The sequence below is a fragment of the Xiphophorus hellerii genome, chromosome 8 (assembly GCF_003331165.1).
Source record: "Xiphophorus hellerii strain 12219 chromosome 8, Xiphophorus_hellerii-4.1, whole genome shotgun sequence".
NCBI classification, from domain to species: Eukaryota; Metazoa; Chordata; class Actinopteri; order Cyprinodontiformes; family Poeciliidae; genus Xiphophorus; species Xiphophorus hellerii.
In genome coordinates this window covers 21,448,163-21,464,981 of record NC_045679.1, presented here as the reverse complement: position 1 = coordinate 21,464,981, position 16,819 = coordinate 21,448,163, and the positions used below count along the sequence as shown (strand labels likewise).

The following is a 16,819-nucleotide window of genomic DNA, read 5'->3' as shown; positions in this document are numbered from 1 at the left end:
ATGCAATCGATTCCCACTATTCATATTTCAATCAGATTTTTTTAGATGCAAAGTGCCTTACAAAAGGAAACTGCATGACGTATTTTCTATTTTTTGCACAAATCAAAGTGCCAAAGGAACAAACAGAAAATGTCACCCCATTTCATCCTGTGGAAAGTACGGTCTCTTAACAGCAATTTCACCAAAGCCACGTCTCTATTTGACAAAGGCTGTGGCTTTACATGAACAGAGGTCTTTAACTGTTGATTGAAATCAGCAGAAGGAAATTGGACACTTCTCACTGCAGATGTGCAGATAGAGTTCCATCTGTAAGTGGAATGGGCTTGGCTAGTTGTCCATCAAGACGACAAAGTGCTGCACGAGCCTGCACACGCAATCTCGCTCTCCTATTCATCGTTCCAACATTCCACCTCATCTCATCTACACACTTCTTGTCTGTTTCTAACAGAGATTTACAATACATTTCTGTACCCTTTTAAACAGGTGAGATAACAGCAAATCGGAAAACTGGGATTTTTAAAATGTTTTATATATATACTTTTTTTTGGGACTAGGGGCTTTTATTCGACAATAGTCTCACAGGAAAGGGACAGAGAGAAGGGGGAAAGACATACAGCAACGGAGCCGAGGACGGGAGTCAAACTCGGGATGGTGGCTTATAGGCCTGCAGCCTCTGCACGCAGGGCGCCAACTCCAACCACTACACCATGTGACGCCCCATGGCTACATGGTTTTGAGCGATTATTTTGAAGAGCTGTGTTTTCTAATTTTTGCGGTCTCTCCTAAAGCTATCAAAAATACTCAAACATTTACAATTTAAATGATTGTAGTTGTTTCCTACTCTAAAATATTATTCATAGATCTGCATAGGGAGAATTAAACATTTCCACATGAGATGCTTAATTTTCTTACTGTTGTATCCATTAAATGTTTTAATGGTTTGTATAAGGAATACTTGCAAATAAGGTTAATCAGAATAACATTAGTTCCATTTTATAAACTACTAACGACTCATTTAGTGTTGCAATGTGTCTTCCATCCAGCAGAGGGTGCCGCTCGTCATCCTTAAGCAGAGCCAATTGTAAGAAAAATAAAGATGGCAGAGGGATCTTGGAAAGTGAAACAGTCTGAATAGAGTCCAGTGTGGGATGGAAAATGCATTTTCTGTGATTCCATTTTGAAGTATAAACAGCACCCTCTCCACCACATAGTGGACAGACAGCACCTTCTCACATAGACTGCTCCAGCTCCGCTGCCGTAGGGACAGATACAGGAAATCCTTCCTGCCACATGCCATCTCACTGTACAATAAAAGCTAAATCATTGTTCTGCACTGATCAGTCCAATTTTGCACAACTGCACTGTGGCACACTTGCTGTACATATATTTAAATATACATATCTGCATTTTTTGAATCTTTGCAAGGACTGCTCTTAAGTTGCTTTTTATATCAACAGCATTTTATATTTTACAATTTATAGCATTTTATATTTTATTTTATCTACAACTACTACTCAGTGGTAGTTGTTATTGTGTCTTGTCTCTATGCTGTAACTGCGAAGTAATTTCCCTGCTGGGATGAATAAAGTACTTCTATTCTATAACACCTGACGAGCTCCCCAAGTTTCAACTTAATAGCGCTCATTTATGCTCATTTCATGCTACTTGGCAGAGCAGTGCCAACTTCTCAACCAGAGATTACTGATCTGCAACAATGAAATTACGTGTTGCACAGAAAAATTGTACCATGACCGAAAAAGACTTCAAGGAGCCAAGTTTTAACATTTCTGGAGTAGCAACAACAATAACCATTTTTTAATCAAATTCTAAAATCTTGAAATCCTTGCATGAGCACTTGGTGTACCTTTAACCAAGAGACTGTAAATTAATTAATAATTAATGTAAAATTCTTCTTCAACATGTATTTTTGTGAATAATTAGGAGCCTGAAACCTTGAGAGATTAACATTGTATGAAACACTCTGTGAAATGGGATCATCCTTCCTGAAATGAAGAGGTGGTTTAAGCCCTAGTAGCTGCAAAACAGACTTGCCACTACATCATCTTTATGTATATTTTATGTATATTTTCTGGGAAAATTAAATGGGAAATAATTTCTTTTTTTTTTTTCTCTTAGACATGACTGTCATTTCTATAATCCAAATGTTTAAGGATTTCTGGGTTACAAATACACAACATTTTTTAGAAAGGATGGCAGCATCCTGAGGACTGAAAACATAAGTGGTTCAACAGTAAAAGGAGCAAAGTCTAACCTTGTCATGTCAATCCTTCTTTTTCTTTATTTAACCAGTAAAAAGGAAACAAGAACAGCAGTAGTCCTAATGAAGTCTGAGAGGCCTGGAGGATATTACCGGATAACTACTTGTGCTGTTCCTCAAAAGCCAGGTGAAGAAGGTAAAACTCTTCCTTAACTTTCAAATAATTCTGTTCCATTTATCTTTTAGTCTTACTTAGAATTAAAATACTTGGAGAAATATTTTGCTTTCCAGCCACCATTTCTTGGGAAATAATGGAACATGTTCTATTGAGTCTACTGATCTTTGAGTAAAAATGTCCCTGAACTGCTTATAAAGCACCACTATCAACGTCTCCATCTGAGATGGCACAGGCTCCACTTACTATTCAAGGGATAAAAATGATCAGTTTAAAGACTACATTCTGATAGGGTATCTGTACTTAACTACAAGAACAGAGAAAATGAAATGGGTTCTCTTTCAGCATAAAGATCTACTATGCAGTTCAATATGAATGACAGCAAAAGCTGCAAGCTTACAGATGTTGCAAAGACTTGCATTGTGATAAAGCAGAACGATAGGGTCGGCTCAAATGGAAATATGTGATACAGGTTTCACAAGAACAAAACCGGATAAGATTTAACAATTTGGGATGAAGATTTAGCAACACATTTCTACATTTTAAACATTATTTGATTCAAAAATAACCCAGACTAGGTTTAATTGGCTAACCAGTTCTTATGCTTGCCTAATTCTAAGGTGACCCTATTCCCAAAGTGACCTATTAGTTTTTGTAAATATATATATATATATTTAAGTTGAAAACTATGTTTTAGGATGTTTTTGTTCACTCTAGGACAGGGGTGTCAAACTCCAGTCCTCAAGGGCCACTGTTCTGCAGTTTTTAAATGTGCCACAGGTACAAAAAGCTGGAATGAAATAACATAATTACTTCCTTCTTGTGTAGATAAGTTATCCAGAGCCTTGCTAATGACCCAATTATTCCATTCAGGTGTGGTGCAGCAGAGGCACATCTAAAAGTTGCAGGGCAGAGGCCCTCTAGGACTGGAGTTTGACACCTGAATGCTCTAGGATTGTTCAGGTTAGGCCTGAGAAGTTCCTCCTAGTTTCATAGTTTAGCACGACTGGAAGTTGATAAAAAGGTGACAACTTTCTTTTCATAAGGAGTTAGCTAGCTGAAAAAAGCTTCATCACTCTGTCAACATATTTTTTTTCTAGGTTACTCAAAATGTTGCAAACTAAACAATTTAGAAGTGTTTGGTCTTCATTTTTGATAAAATAAAAGTGAACTGTAAGCCAGCCTGAAGGGCAGCCTTTAATGCCACTTTGAGAAGAAGATCTAGCTGCTGGCATTGTTCTCTTATATTCTCTCTTCTGATTCATAAATTCCTCTCTCTCCTGCTTTGCAGCTTAAAATAAGCCCTTTACAACTAACTAACCTCAACCCTTGCTCATTACACAAATCATAAATACAAACTGCTTTGATAAGGCACTCAATTTTATATTATAGAGTAGTCTGTGCACATATATGAGCTGAAAGAGAATTAGGACAGGTATTCCTTTTGCACATGCACAAGCTAGAAATAACATTTTCCATGAACCCCCAAAGGTTTCAGACTGCCTTACAGCTATATACGTGTGGTCTCAGTCAACAAAACAGGTCAACTCAAGTACTACATACTTTCTTATATTAAAAAAAAGATCACATGCTGACTGCCACTATACAGCCTTTTGCAAGACAGACTTTGATGTCTTATTTAGTGGCAGGACTCGATTAGCATTTTTAATCAAGTTGCGTAATTAATTTTTGCAAGTTATTATATTTAATAGAAAACTATATATTGCCAAAATAAGCAACATTTTCAATTCAAAAACCATTTTTTCTGCCAATTCTTTTAATAAATAGACATATGACCTCATCAACAAATATATACATATATATTTTTTAGTTTTTCATCTATTATTTATGTTATTCACCTATCAGATTGATGCATGTTGCTATGATACCCATTCAACTTCAAGCGCTTCAGGAATCCTTGGTCATTCTTCTTTAAAACTGTGAATGCTGACATTAGAACTGGGGGACAAATGTACTTGCAGCAGCATATTTTGGATTCAGATGTTATTTTAGGGTTGAGCAGCTTCAGTGTAGTAGCCTTTTTGCGCAACGTGCACACAACAATAGTCAACAGCAAAAATGACACCCTACTGGGTGTCACTGCAATGCTTTAAAGTCTATGTAATGAATAAATCAAAATTAGCACATCAGTAGAGCTCCATTAAAATTTGATACCAAGACGCTAACGGCGGAAATCTGATAAACCCCAAAACCAGCAAGGATTGGAAGAGCAAGCGATACACAAAGTCAACTGATGTGGTGAAATGTAACAAGGGGGAAAAGATACTAAAAGAGGGAAGCTTATCTATATAAGTATACACAGAGGACAACTGAGACACACAAAGTATAAAGACAACAAGACAAGCCACAAACACTAAGACATGCACAACCACAATCTACCAACTAAATGAATGAAATAACCAAAGTCATGATGAAACCTGCTGCAGATGTTGCTTATTTGAATGCTAGTAAGCAATAATGTTGTGGATTTACAGAAACTGGAGTGCATTTAAGTTCACCCTTTCCTTTGCAAGCACACCGTTTACTCAACACTGATCTGAGACCTTCAGTGATTCATGCCCTCATCCTCCAGTCTTCTCAGCTTTACCTTGGTCTTTCTTTATTTCCCCAAACCGGTTCTAATCTGTACTTTCAAAACTGTTCTGCTTTCACCGAGCCCTCTTCCTTTCTTGTTGTTGTCCTTCTTTGCCTCTGCTGCTTCCTTCAAGGCCTTCCAGCCACCTTGCAGTGTAAGACATCTGATATTGAAATGTTCAGTTCCTTCATGTCAGCGACAGACACGCAAAGGGAGAAAATGAGAAAAAGACATTGAAAGAGTGCGTGGGTCAGATAACAAAGGCAGATAGAGGATGAGCGAGGCCACAAGCGCAGTGGACAGCTGCTGTCATGTATAACCTTCAGACTAGAGCCTTGTAAAGTCACAGGACCGCAGCATATTCATGTTACACAAAATGGATCTCTCTGCATAACAGTCCTACACAAAAGAGCATGCTGCTCCATTAAGGTGCTAAATGACTTTCTATGAAAAAGCTTACTTATGTAACAACTTGACAGTAATAGCTCATTACTGCTATGCTCCACCAACACACAGACTCCTCTCACATGTTCATACCTTCATTTCTAACAACAGGCCCACTCTTCTGTTAACCATCACACTATTCACTAAAGATAAAACAACAGATCTCACCTATGACTGTGGTTTCTGGTATGTGTGTGTGAAAGAAGCTGGCAATGAAAAGATAAACTGAATAACAAAAAAAAAAAAAAAAACAAGATGCAATTAAAATTGTTTTTGTGAAGGCACTCCCGAAAGAGAATAGGCAACACAGGGTAATGTAAAGGCTTTGAAATTGATTATAGTGCACGCTAATTGCAATGCCAATTAAAGTCAGTTTTGATATGCAACAAAAGCCCCAAAGAAAAATCAGTAACATGACCAGAATTTTTTTTTTCATCCTTGATGAACATAAAAGCAGCACTAACTACTACCTCATGAACTGGCTCAGTTCACTGTTGCAAAAGACAAGGAGATGAAACTGCAGGAAAAATTACTTGCAAAATTGCTGGTGCCTCTCTGTTAATGATCGAAAAACCCATAACGGTCACTGAAACAACTGGAACCTGAGAAAAGTAATAATAAATGAAACTTTACTGGAAAAATAAACAAAAAAAAACTATTAAAATTAAAAAATCATTTTAAAAAAGTAAACCAGTAAGACAACCCTGGACAAAAATAATGGCACCCTTAGAAAAAAATTTAAGTAATTTGACAATTGGGACATGTTAAACTAAGGTGTGTCTTCTAAGTAGCATGACATTTGTCCTCAAACTTCAGTTTTTTAAAATGGTGACAAGGAGTCAATGTGCTGTTTGGTAACATGGTGACAATGAACATGGACCACAGGAAGTGAAAGAGAGTTGTCCCGGGAGATTGGAAGAAAAAATTACAGACCAGCATGTTGAAGGTAATGCCTGTAAGAACATCTTCAAGCAACTTATTGCTTGAAGACTACACTTGTACATATTATTTAGAAGTTTAATGTCCACTGGACTGTAATCAGAATCCCTGGCTGTGGCTGCAGGGAGGATGTTTGACATCAAATTGAAGAAAAATATAATACAAATCGTAAACAAAGAGCCCAGGACAACCTTCAAACAATAGTAGATATAATGTAAAGCTTCATGATTTATTAAAATATAATCACAATAATATACACTGTGTGATAAGCTACATAACTTAGAATCCTTTATTTTTTTGTGGTCTGAGCCATCTGTCCTGCTGGTTTTCCAAAAATGTATTTGTTGTAATGCAATATGATGCAATAAAATCATATCGTACCTGCTGGGAATGTATACGGCCGCACTAATGCTTACACGTATGTGCGGGCGTCATTAATGAGATTTTGCACCAATCCAAGCTTGTGTTAAAATGATGTCTTTAGCCTCAGAAAGGCCTTCATTCTGCTCTCACTGCAGCAGGACAGCAGCAGAAAAAAAGATTTAAGAAACTAAACAGCTGAAGTGCTGCAGAAAACATCTGGCATATTATTCAAAGAAAAAAATAAAGTGGAACCTTGGAGTGGTTGAAATCCTACATCAAGTGAGAGTAACAGCTTTTTTTTATTTTGAAAGAAGTTCTCTTGAAACTTTATAAAATGTATTTTGGAAACCAAATTTATACTGTTTTTTCATAGCATATGGAATGCTATTTAGACCACATAAAATATTTATTTTGAAGTTTGAAGGACGTACACAATCGTAGTTGTCACTCAGATCTTGAAAATGAGAGTCCAGACTTTTAAAAGCATAATATTGTTTCAAGGATATGAGCCGTAATACTTTAGTCAGTGATTTTAATTAAAACAATTTACATTGAAATAAAAGATAACTATATTATTGATGAAGCAGCATCGGGCTACTATGTCCCATCAAAAAAACACAAAAAATGAGTTAAGGATTCATCTTTTATTCTTGTTTTTAAATTATCTCTACCAAGTAGTCACATCTTTTTTCTTTGGGTTGCTGCTCATTGTTTCTCTCCTCCACTAACTGTCTCAGTGTCATTCTGCTTTTCCCTGCACACTCAGATGGTTCTGGTTCAATAACTTTTTTTTTCTAAATGCTTTGTTGTTTTCCTCTCAAGGGATTAGTCACCTTTCACAGCTGTGTTGATCTTAGTTTTTCTGAGCATTTTCTCTCTTTCCAGGTAATTTTCTCACTGTAGTCGTATATCGCTAGCCACCGTTTTGTCAGAATAATTATAGTATGCATGAAATTAGTGTTATCTCTTGCATTATTTTCTTGCTGTTTATTTGATGTAGAGGGTCAATAAATTACAAAATGTGGTTATAAGATACATTGGTAAGTGCAATAAAGAGTCATAACAATCGATTAGTGTTTCAAATGTGCATTGCTGCAAAAGTGCTAAGTTCAGCTTAAATGTGTTAATGACAAGATTTTGTTATCAATATAACAAAATCTGACAAAGAAAATGCTTAGCTTGACTTGTTTGTCAAAGGAAAATGTGATGACAGATTTGTACACTAAATATCTTCTGTCTCAAAGCTTGATTTTATAAGAAAAACTGTTTCCTGACCAATCATTTCATTACAAAAGTGACCCACTACCATGTTTAGCTGTAGAAAAAACACCCTAAACTTTTTTCATACAAACTTTTCCTCGGTGATATTCAGATATATTTTGATCCACCTGTGCTCATCAACTTACACTATAACTGAAGCATTAAGTTTAGTTGTGCCAATCGAAAATACACAGCCCACGAGTATACATAGATATATACACATGCAGAGAAAATAAACACTAAAGCTTATTCTGTGTGCTCTTTTTTTCAGAACATTTGCCAGTTTCTTGTCATAGGCTTTGACGGGGCATGAAAGTCCACACACACATAAATGAAAAGTGAGAAGGACAAAAGAACGAAGCCCCCGTAAAGGTTGAAAATGTCCTATCATACGTTTTCTTGATGCCACCCAGCACAGGGCAAGGAAGACTGATGCTGAGGTTGTTAAAGGCTGAACTGCTGCCATGGCATGACCCCTCCCCCCCAAAGGGAATTCACAGACTCAGTGAACCAGTCTCTTTGCTCTGTTTTTGCTACAGTCTACATCCTCTTTCACCTCTGGCCATATCGCCAAGTGCATTAGTTTGACAAGGGCACCCTAAAAAAACCCCAAACAAACAAAAAAAAGAAAAACAGATTGCAGACATCTAATTCACACACCGTGACAACGCGCCGTGACAACCTTCCAGTGTTAAAAATCCTTCCTCCCAAACAGAAGCTTATGAAATGTGCTTGTACAAATCTAAATGTCATATCATTACTCTACAAGTCAGATGAGTGTTCTAATTATGATTATTATAGCTGAACAATTAATCAAAATCATAATATAAAGGTGGCAATTTTCACTTTGCACATGCTATCTTATTAACTGTAATTTTCATAAGGCTTTTTAACAAGCTGTGGCAAGTGACAGCTTAAGCTGGCATCTTTTGATTCCATAAACTGGAAGGGTATTTAAAAAAATAGGGTACTTATGTATAATTAATGTTCATCTTTTCTGATCTCGGCTGTCATTTGCTGACTCTACATGCATGTTCTTAATTAACTCATCCATTAAGAGCAATAAAATCATATTCCTTTTTCAAAATTGACCTTATTTGGATTCTTGAAGGAGCTTTAAAAAAAAATAAAAAAATCAGCATTAGTGCCCTGCAAAAGAATTCATACCTCTAATTTGTTCATATTTTATAATGCTAAAGTAACACATTTCAATGTATTCCAATAGGATTTTATGTGATCAACAAAAAGTAGTGCATAATTATGAACAGTCAGAATTTTTTTTTTTTTTTTTTGCATTAGTTCAACATTTTTTAACAAGAACAAATTGGAAAAGTGAGGAGTGCATTTATACCTCCTAAACCACCCACCCAAATTGATTGTGACCCCTTCATGGCTTGTGGCAAACTTGGGCTTTCAACAGTTAATTTTTGAGAGATATGACAGTAAAGAGGTTCATCTCAAACGTATCCAACACGTTTTACATTTACAGTTGTTGTAAAGTTGTTTTTCTAATTTATACATCATTTAACTTCCGGTGCGTAATTATTCCTCATTGTGGTCGACGTGTGACAAGATTTGGGGATATGAACGCATTTTCAAGGCATCATCCAAACTTCCATAATAAGAGATAGGGAGATAAATAGGTGGAGAGATATAGAGATAGAGATACAGATGGATAGAGAGATAGATGGTAGATATAGTGAGCAGTTTTTTGGTCACATATATTAGGTAAATGGCCACGCCAACCTCTGATGTGTTTGTCAAATGTGACTAAGTGACAGCTGCTGAGCAAAGCTGTCAGGGTTTTTTTCTTCCTGTTTTACACAAAAGCTTTAAATCGGAACTGTCAAAGGATTCTGGGCTCTCAAGCGATTTGTTATTTCACTCTTGAGCTCTGTTGTCTTAAGCAGATTTTACATTCATTTGCCAAAATATGTCAAACTCTTCAGTCAAACCTAAAGATCAGCTGACATTTACCCATAGCTTGGTTCTGTTAGTCTGTAGTCTTATCAATAAACTATTAGGCTCTTGTGAACCTTTTCAGATTTAAATTGTGGTGGAGATTATAAAGCTCATCACAGTGCATGTCACCAATAGCATTTGTTTGGTGTTACAATTACTTGCATATGCTTCCAAGAAAACATGACCATTAATTGGTTTAAAGTTAAAGAAATCTGGCTGGTTCATGATGTTTTTGGTTAAAAATTTGCTTCATTCTTAACAGGTTTTTCAATCCAGAGGCTAAGCAGTAGAAGGCATTTTGACTTGTGTGATGACAGTATGTCCTGAGTACATTTGAAGGCTCAAGAGTTGACGATAGAGCGCTATTGCAATTAATTCATGTCTTTGTTTCTCTTTTCCTCCATTGCCGGTCTTTAGACACTGTTAAAATACATTTAGCCCATCGAACTAGTTGACTAATGTGCTAAAAGGATTGAGTTTTGGCTTAAAATACACAGCTTTACAGCAGTAATCCATCATGTTGACAGTTGACACTAAAGACCTCCCTCTGTGATGATTTGTGATGGCAAAGGTCCCAACAAAACGGCACTTTATGACATTGTCGAAGTGCGAATGGTCTGTGCCACCACATGTGGGTGTGTGTTTAACTGAGTTACTGCAGACAGATAAATCCTGGCAGGGACATCCGACCCTGATATCATTTCTAATTGGGTCGCTGCAGAGTCTCGTTCTGATACACTTGCGATAGCAAAGGGTTGTGTGCTTATAATAGCTTTGTTTCACATCTTCTGGAGGTAAATCTTTCATTTTACAGAGCCAGACGTTTATTCGCAGCCCTGCAAAGAGGTTGCAGTCTCACCACAGTTCACTGTTTCTGTGAAAAATGTAAAAATGGCCATTTAAAATTTGAGAAAAATTTGTTTTTAGTAAAAATCACAGGTCTGTAAATTAAGATCTCTAGAAATCCCTTTAATGTAACATTTTTCTGTAAGGATTTTATTTTTTTCACATTTTTAAAAAAAATCTACTTTCTGTTGTACAGAAATAAAAACACATGCTCAGGTCAGATAAGACTAAAGGTCCACCTCATCTGTCCTCTCATTTAAGAAAATCTTCAACTCACATTTGAACTTTAATAGAATAGTCAGAATAAAGTGACATAGGTTAAAGGAATATTTTAACTACCACAATATTTATTGCAGAACTATGATTCTAAATCAGGGGTGTCAAACTCCAGTCCTCAAGGGGCCACTGTCCTGCAGTTTTTAGATGTGCCACAGGTACAACACACTGGAATGAAATTACCTCCTTCTTGTGTAGAGTCTTGCTAATGACCTAATTATTCTATTCAGTTGTGGTGCAGCAGAGGCACATCTAAAAGTTGCAGGGCAGTGGCCCTCCAGGACTGGAGTTTGACAGCTGTGTCCTAAATGGTCAATCAGTGAACCACCGATAAAGATCAGTTCGTCCTGTCACATCATACCAGCTGATCAGGTGAGATCACAGGTCTTGTGTGCTTTCAGATCAGGCAGCAGGGGTTGCAGAACAAATGGGGCATGGTTTACACCTTGCAGCGTTGCAGATTTCCCCTAAAGAATGGTTCTCTGTGTTGGGATTCTGATGCAGCCAGCCTGTTCAAATATACTTTGTGCTTTAAATACAAGCAAACCTGTTGCACATCATTCACAGCATGTTATCAGATTCTGCTGATCAACATCGTTCCCATATAGTCGGACACTAAAGGATGATATGATACTCCCCTCTGTGTGCACCCACACTCTGTGCAGCATCAGCAGCTGTCTTTGATTTGTGCGTCACACTTGCTCTACAATCATCTTGTAGCCTATTAGCCTGTATTCTCAAGAAGCAGGGTATATTTAAAAAAAAAAAAAAGATAGCATAAATTACTGAGGGATCAAACTACTTTGCTGTTAACGTTATTGTATGATGTTGGTGTTTGTATGTAACCGTCTTATCATGCAAATGCCTGATCACCAGCCTGCAGACCAATTTTCCTTTGGGGACAAATGAAACCATCTCTATCTCCATCCATCCATCTACTACTTACATTTATCAGTGGTGGGTGGACTTCAGCTGCTTATTTCATGTCAGGACTTTTCAACTGATTGTGTGTGCATGGTAATGACGTGTAGCTCATGGAATGAAAGCATTATTTCAATTTGGCTACTGTTATGAATGCAAACACAAAGTGATAGTGGAAGTAGACAATGGTGACTTCTCTAGCAACGGTTCCAACTCTATACCGAAGTGACTTGCCTCAACCTTCTACAACGTTTTCAGAGAAGACCAATTTGAGTTTCATTGGCAGACGGTTGCAGAAATATTGACAGAAGGGGCAAAACAAATTGTAGCACTGGTGATTTAATTTTTTTTTTCCACTTAATGTATTGAAATCAAACAGTTCTTTTTCTCTTTTGAAAATTTAACTGAGATTATATCACCACCATCCAAGGGGAATTTGAAAACGTTTCAAACGTTTTTAACAGTGGTGCCAATAAATGCGGTCGGCTAAGCATTAGGTGGTTTTCCAACATATTGATCTATTGTTTACTTTGATCTGTTCGTGTTGGTTCAGGGTTCTACCAGGGAAGCTTGGACAGCATAAACCCACAAATTTTGTGATTTCTGAGTTTTCTGAGTGGCCAAGGCACAGCTGCTATCTGTGTTTTGTTTTGTTTTTTTTCTCTCCAGCTCTCTCTACAGAGTCCTTTCACTGCTCTGGAAACTTTGGTGATCTCAGAGAGATATTGATTGCCTCCAGTCCGAGAGGGGCAACCCCACTGGGCCTCACTGCCTTCTCAGTTATACTGGCTGTGTGTCTGAAAGCACAGGCCATGTTCAGTGAATAGGAGAAATCACGCAGATAAACATGATGTAGAGCCATATACACTGCGTGTGAAACAAATTAAACTGTTCAAGTCATCAACTCCCATGCTGGTGTCTTTATAGAGGAGCCCTAGTAAATAAATACAAAACAGCAACCTTTCATCCAGTGTTATAGTATAATTGCACAGTTCATCTCTTAGTGGTGCAATGAAAGCAAAAGCAAACCTTGATTCTTTTTCCATCAATAATGCTTAATATGAATGTTTTGCCCTGGAGTTCACTTGTAATACAGTAAGGTAAGAGCATATGGGAAAATCTATGTTAAGTTTCATACAGTAAATTAGACTTCAAGGCTGATTGTATTTAAATCTCAATACTACTACATCTGCCGTCCTCCGCTTACAAAGGCCTTACACATTCAGGATGTGCAGCCTGACATGAAAAGTCTCGCCATCTTCAGTCATCTCACCTCTAAGAGATCTCCACTACCTGACCACACCCCACTCCTTCTGAAATGACTGTCAGAAGCATGAGCTCAGAGATAAAGAGTTGGTGTAAGCACTCAAGATTACAGAGACGGTGAGGGGATCACACACGTACATGTTTGCAGTGAGAAAGAGTTTTACGTGGGCTTGTGTGTGATGGCAAATTAACGGCAGGGGAAGAAGACAGATTGATGTGGGGAGGAGGAAAGGGATGGAGGAGAGCATTGTGAGCCTCTCATCTCATCCTACGTCCCTCCTGATGCTGTCTGCCGCAGCGAGCATTAAGCTTATGGAAGGTATTTGTTGTCTTGTCATTCTCTAACCTTCCCAGCAAGCATCAATGAGTTATTCAGACCTCCACCCTCACAACTAAACAGAGAAAGCAAAAATGACACATTACTCATCACATATTATTTTCCATTCATTATGTCTTCAGCCCAGGTCTGTATTCACATTTCTTTTTATTTTTTTTAAGATGGGTTGTTTGTAGCAAATAAGAAGGGGTTGCATGAAAGTCTGACAACTGTACGGTTTGACAAACGAAGCCTCCTCCACTCGCCTATGATACATATGCTCCCACCACAGCACCAATGCATAATGAGTTCATCATGGCTTAACCCCTTACCTGTCAAAAATTGAACTCCCACCCATCATGGAAATAAACCACATGGAAGTATTACAAGATCAGAACATTCTTCGCTCTGGAAGTTGATACAGAGTGAAGACTGAAAGTTAGCTATTTTTGGTAACAAATTTCTATCATTGGTACTAATTTCTATCATTTAACACCTATAGAGTTTGGATAAGGGTTTGTATTTGTTAAGGAACAACTACAGAAAGTGTGGTGTAGCACTGTTCACTGAGCAAATCATAATAATTGTGCTAAAAAGATGCTAAAAGTATCCTAAAATATAAAATTCATAATTTCCTCTGTTTTTAAGTAGCAACATTCTGTTTTACTACAACTTATCTCTCTTTTCCTCCAATATAAATACTAACCACTCTGATTAAGTGGTCGAGAATACTATTTTTTTGAGTTCTTAAAAAAAAGAAGTCAAAAATATAAAAAAAACTGTAGTCTGCTAATCAGAGCTTTCCAAGACGGGTGCATCTCTACCACAAACATTTTGAGATCTACAGGTGCATGCCAGTATGTCAAAAACAATACCATTGAAGAGTTATTTTAATTCAATTCAAAAACTGAATATCATATATTCAGGATATACACAGTGATGCAACTCATTATTTGTTCATTTGTTCTCTACCATACCTTTTACTTCTACTCAACTTTCCATTAAAGTCCTTAAGAGTCAGCTTCTTTATAGCATTTCAGTAGCTAATCCTCCTAGTGTGTGTCACATCAGCAGTCCCACTATGTTTGCGCTTAGAGGTTAAGGGGCGTGGTAAAAGATCCCTATCAAAATTCTGTATTAAGATATTTTAAATTGATCTTGAGTAAAATTCATGCATTCTAAGTAATAGCATTTTAGGTTGTCATTCAAGTTAACAGCAACAATTCCCAGGATCTACTTGGATAGTTAACAGTGTGACAGTTCAACATACCTTGGGGCCCCCCTGCTGGTCTATGAGCTGAAAGCGGCAGCGTAGTTTGCGTGTGCCTCAGGCTGGCTCAGCCTAGAGGATATGTGCCATTGGCAGGTTTTCCTCTCGGGATAGGAGCTTTAAACATGTTTTGAGATGTGATTTAGCTGTGCGTTTTTGGCACCCAAAACCTTGAAAATGTCTTATTCCTTTTTCTCCCCCATATCATGCAATGACAATTAAAAGTTCATTTTGAAACTCGGAAGGGTGTAGAAAATGATCTCCTCCTTTGAATGCATTTATCAACCATAACAACCTGTCCTCATTCTAATTAGGGGAGGACAAATAGCCTCACGGTGTTTTTGCTGCCCTGGGTTGGCAGAGGCGGCGAGCTCTAATAGTGCCCCGAAATCCGATTCCGCGCTCCAAGGGAGCTCCTCTCCCTTATGGGCTGTCAATAACCCTCCACTGACCTTGTGAAAACACATCGACTATTCCCCAAAGTGAGCTTGCCTGACTGTAACACAACGCACGTCCGCTCCTGTCTCAATTCATCCGAGCGGGGAGACAGCCTAAACGGCTCAGGAGGGGTGTTAAAAGCAAGAAGGCGTCCGTATGCCAAGTTTCGGAGGATTTCCAGACATCAGGGTACATGCGTACAGCCCTGAGCTCTACATGAAAAAGAAGTAGTATGCCGAAGACGCAGTCAAGATGCGCAAACAGTTATCGCCTACAGTGATGTTTTTTTTTTTGGTTTTTTTTTACTACTTCCAAAATGTACCAGTTTCTATGAAAACGTAACATTCCCGCTAAACAGGATTTATGATTGCATGATAAGCGGGAGGCTTTAGACAGTGTGACAAGAACAGAAGCTCATCTGCAGCTATGTCCTGTAATAACGTCTCCACAGTGCAGAGATTCGCCCGTGAGGCAAATCCACCACCAAATCCAGCGTGGTAACATTGCACCAAGCAGATGCACCACTCCTCGGAAACACGGCACAGCGTCAGGGAGGTGCAAACATAGATACATTCATACATACCTGGTTTTTATGCCGAGTTCCATCTTCGAGTTCAGAAGAGGTATTCATGATTCCCCATCGGTCATTTACCATCCCACGGAGAAGGTGCGCATCAGATCCGTCTTTTCCGGGCGTCAGAGAATAAACCCACTTTATTTTATTATTTTTTTCACATTAATATGTACCTGTCAAAGTCAATACCTGGCATTCAAGCCTACTCCATGGGAAAAAGAAAAAAAATAACGAAAATACTAATAAGGATTGCAAGTTCTTCAGCCGCACAAATTGCGCACCAAATTGAGATTTAAATTCCTCCCCGGAGTTTCCTCAGCGTCCGTTCATAATTCCATCTCAATAGGGTAACACACGTGTTTTATTTGAAGGGTGCAATCTTTTTTTTTTTTTTTTAACTTGCTTCCAGCATGCTTTACATGCATCAAGATTGCGATGGAAATAAACGAAGAAAGCTACAAATGATCCCAAGAGCAGGAGCACAGTTTCTATTCCAAAATATATATGTATATATTTTCTCTGTCCACTTCGTAAGAAGAGAGTTAAGAAGGCTGACCAAGTTGGAGTGCGTTTATTTGAAGTGAATTTGGATGAAGTCGTAAAGCAGCGGTGTCCTCTTTTCCCCTTCTCCTACTTGTTTACGCGTCGGAAAAGCTTTCATGCCAAACCCGCTGGTGGATAGAGCCTCCCGTAGCCCATTTGCGCCAGTTGGATCACAGAGAAGCCTTTGACGAGACGGGTGTGAGGAGGAAAGATTATCCTGCTCCTCTCCGCCAGTGAGCCGAGCTGGGCGCCTCGTTCCTCTCCGGCTGTCAGTTAGCGGCTCCCTTCCGTATGCGCGGCGCGCTCCAACGCTGCGTTTTCTTCCCTTGTACCGCCCTGCCCTCGATTGCTGTACCACTGACTCACCGCCTTCTCTTCCACTCCACACCGCACCGATCCGCACCGTGGACCC

General features: G+C 38.3%; 1 protein-coding gene across 2 annotated transcripts in view; it reads right to left on the bottom strand.

Annotated features, from left to right (window-relative positions):
• Positions 1-16,578, bottom strand: part of fibcd1b (fibrinogen C domain containing 1b) — a 154,739-nt gene extending 138,161 nt beyond the window's left edge. For both annotated transcript variants that reach the window (XM_032570021.1, XM_032570022.1), the window contains exon 1: positions 15,874-16,578. In XM_032570021.1, the coding sequence (XP_032425912.1) occupies positions 15,874-15,945 (72 nt within the window). In that variant the 5' untranslated portion in view covers positions 15,946-16,578. The remainder of the gene's footprint in view (positions 1-15,873) is intronic.
• Positions 16,579-16,819: the final 241 nt, after the last annotated feature.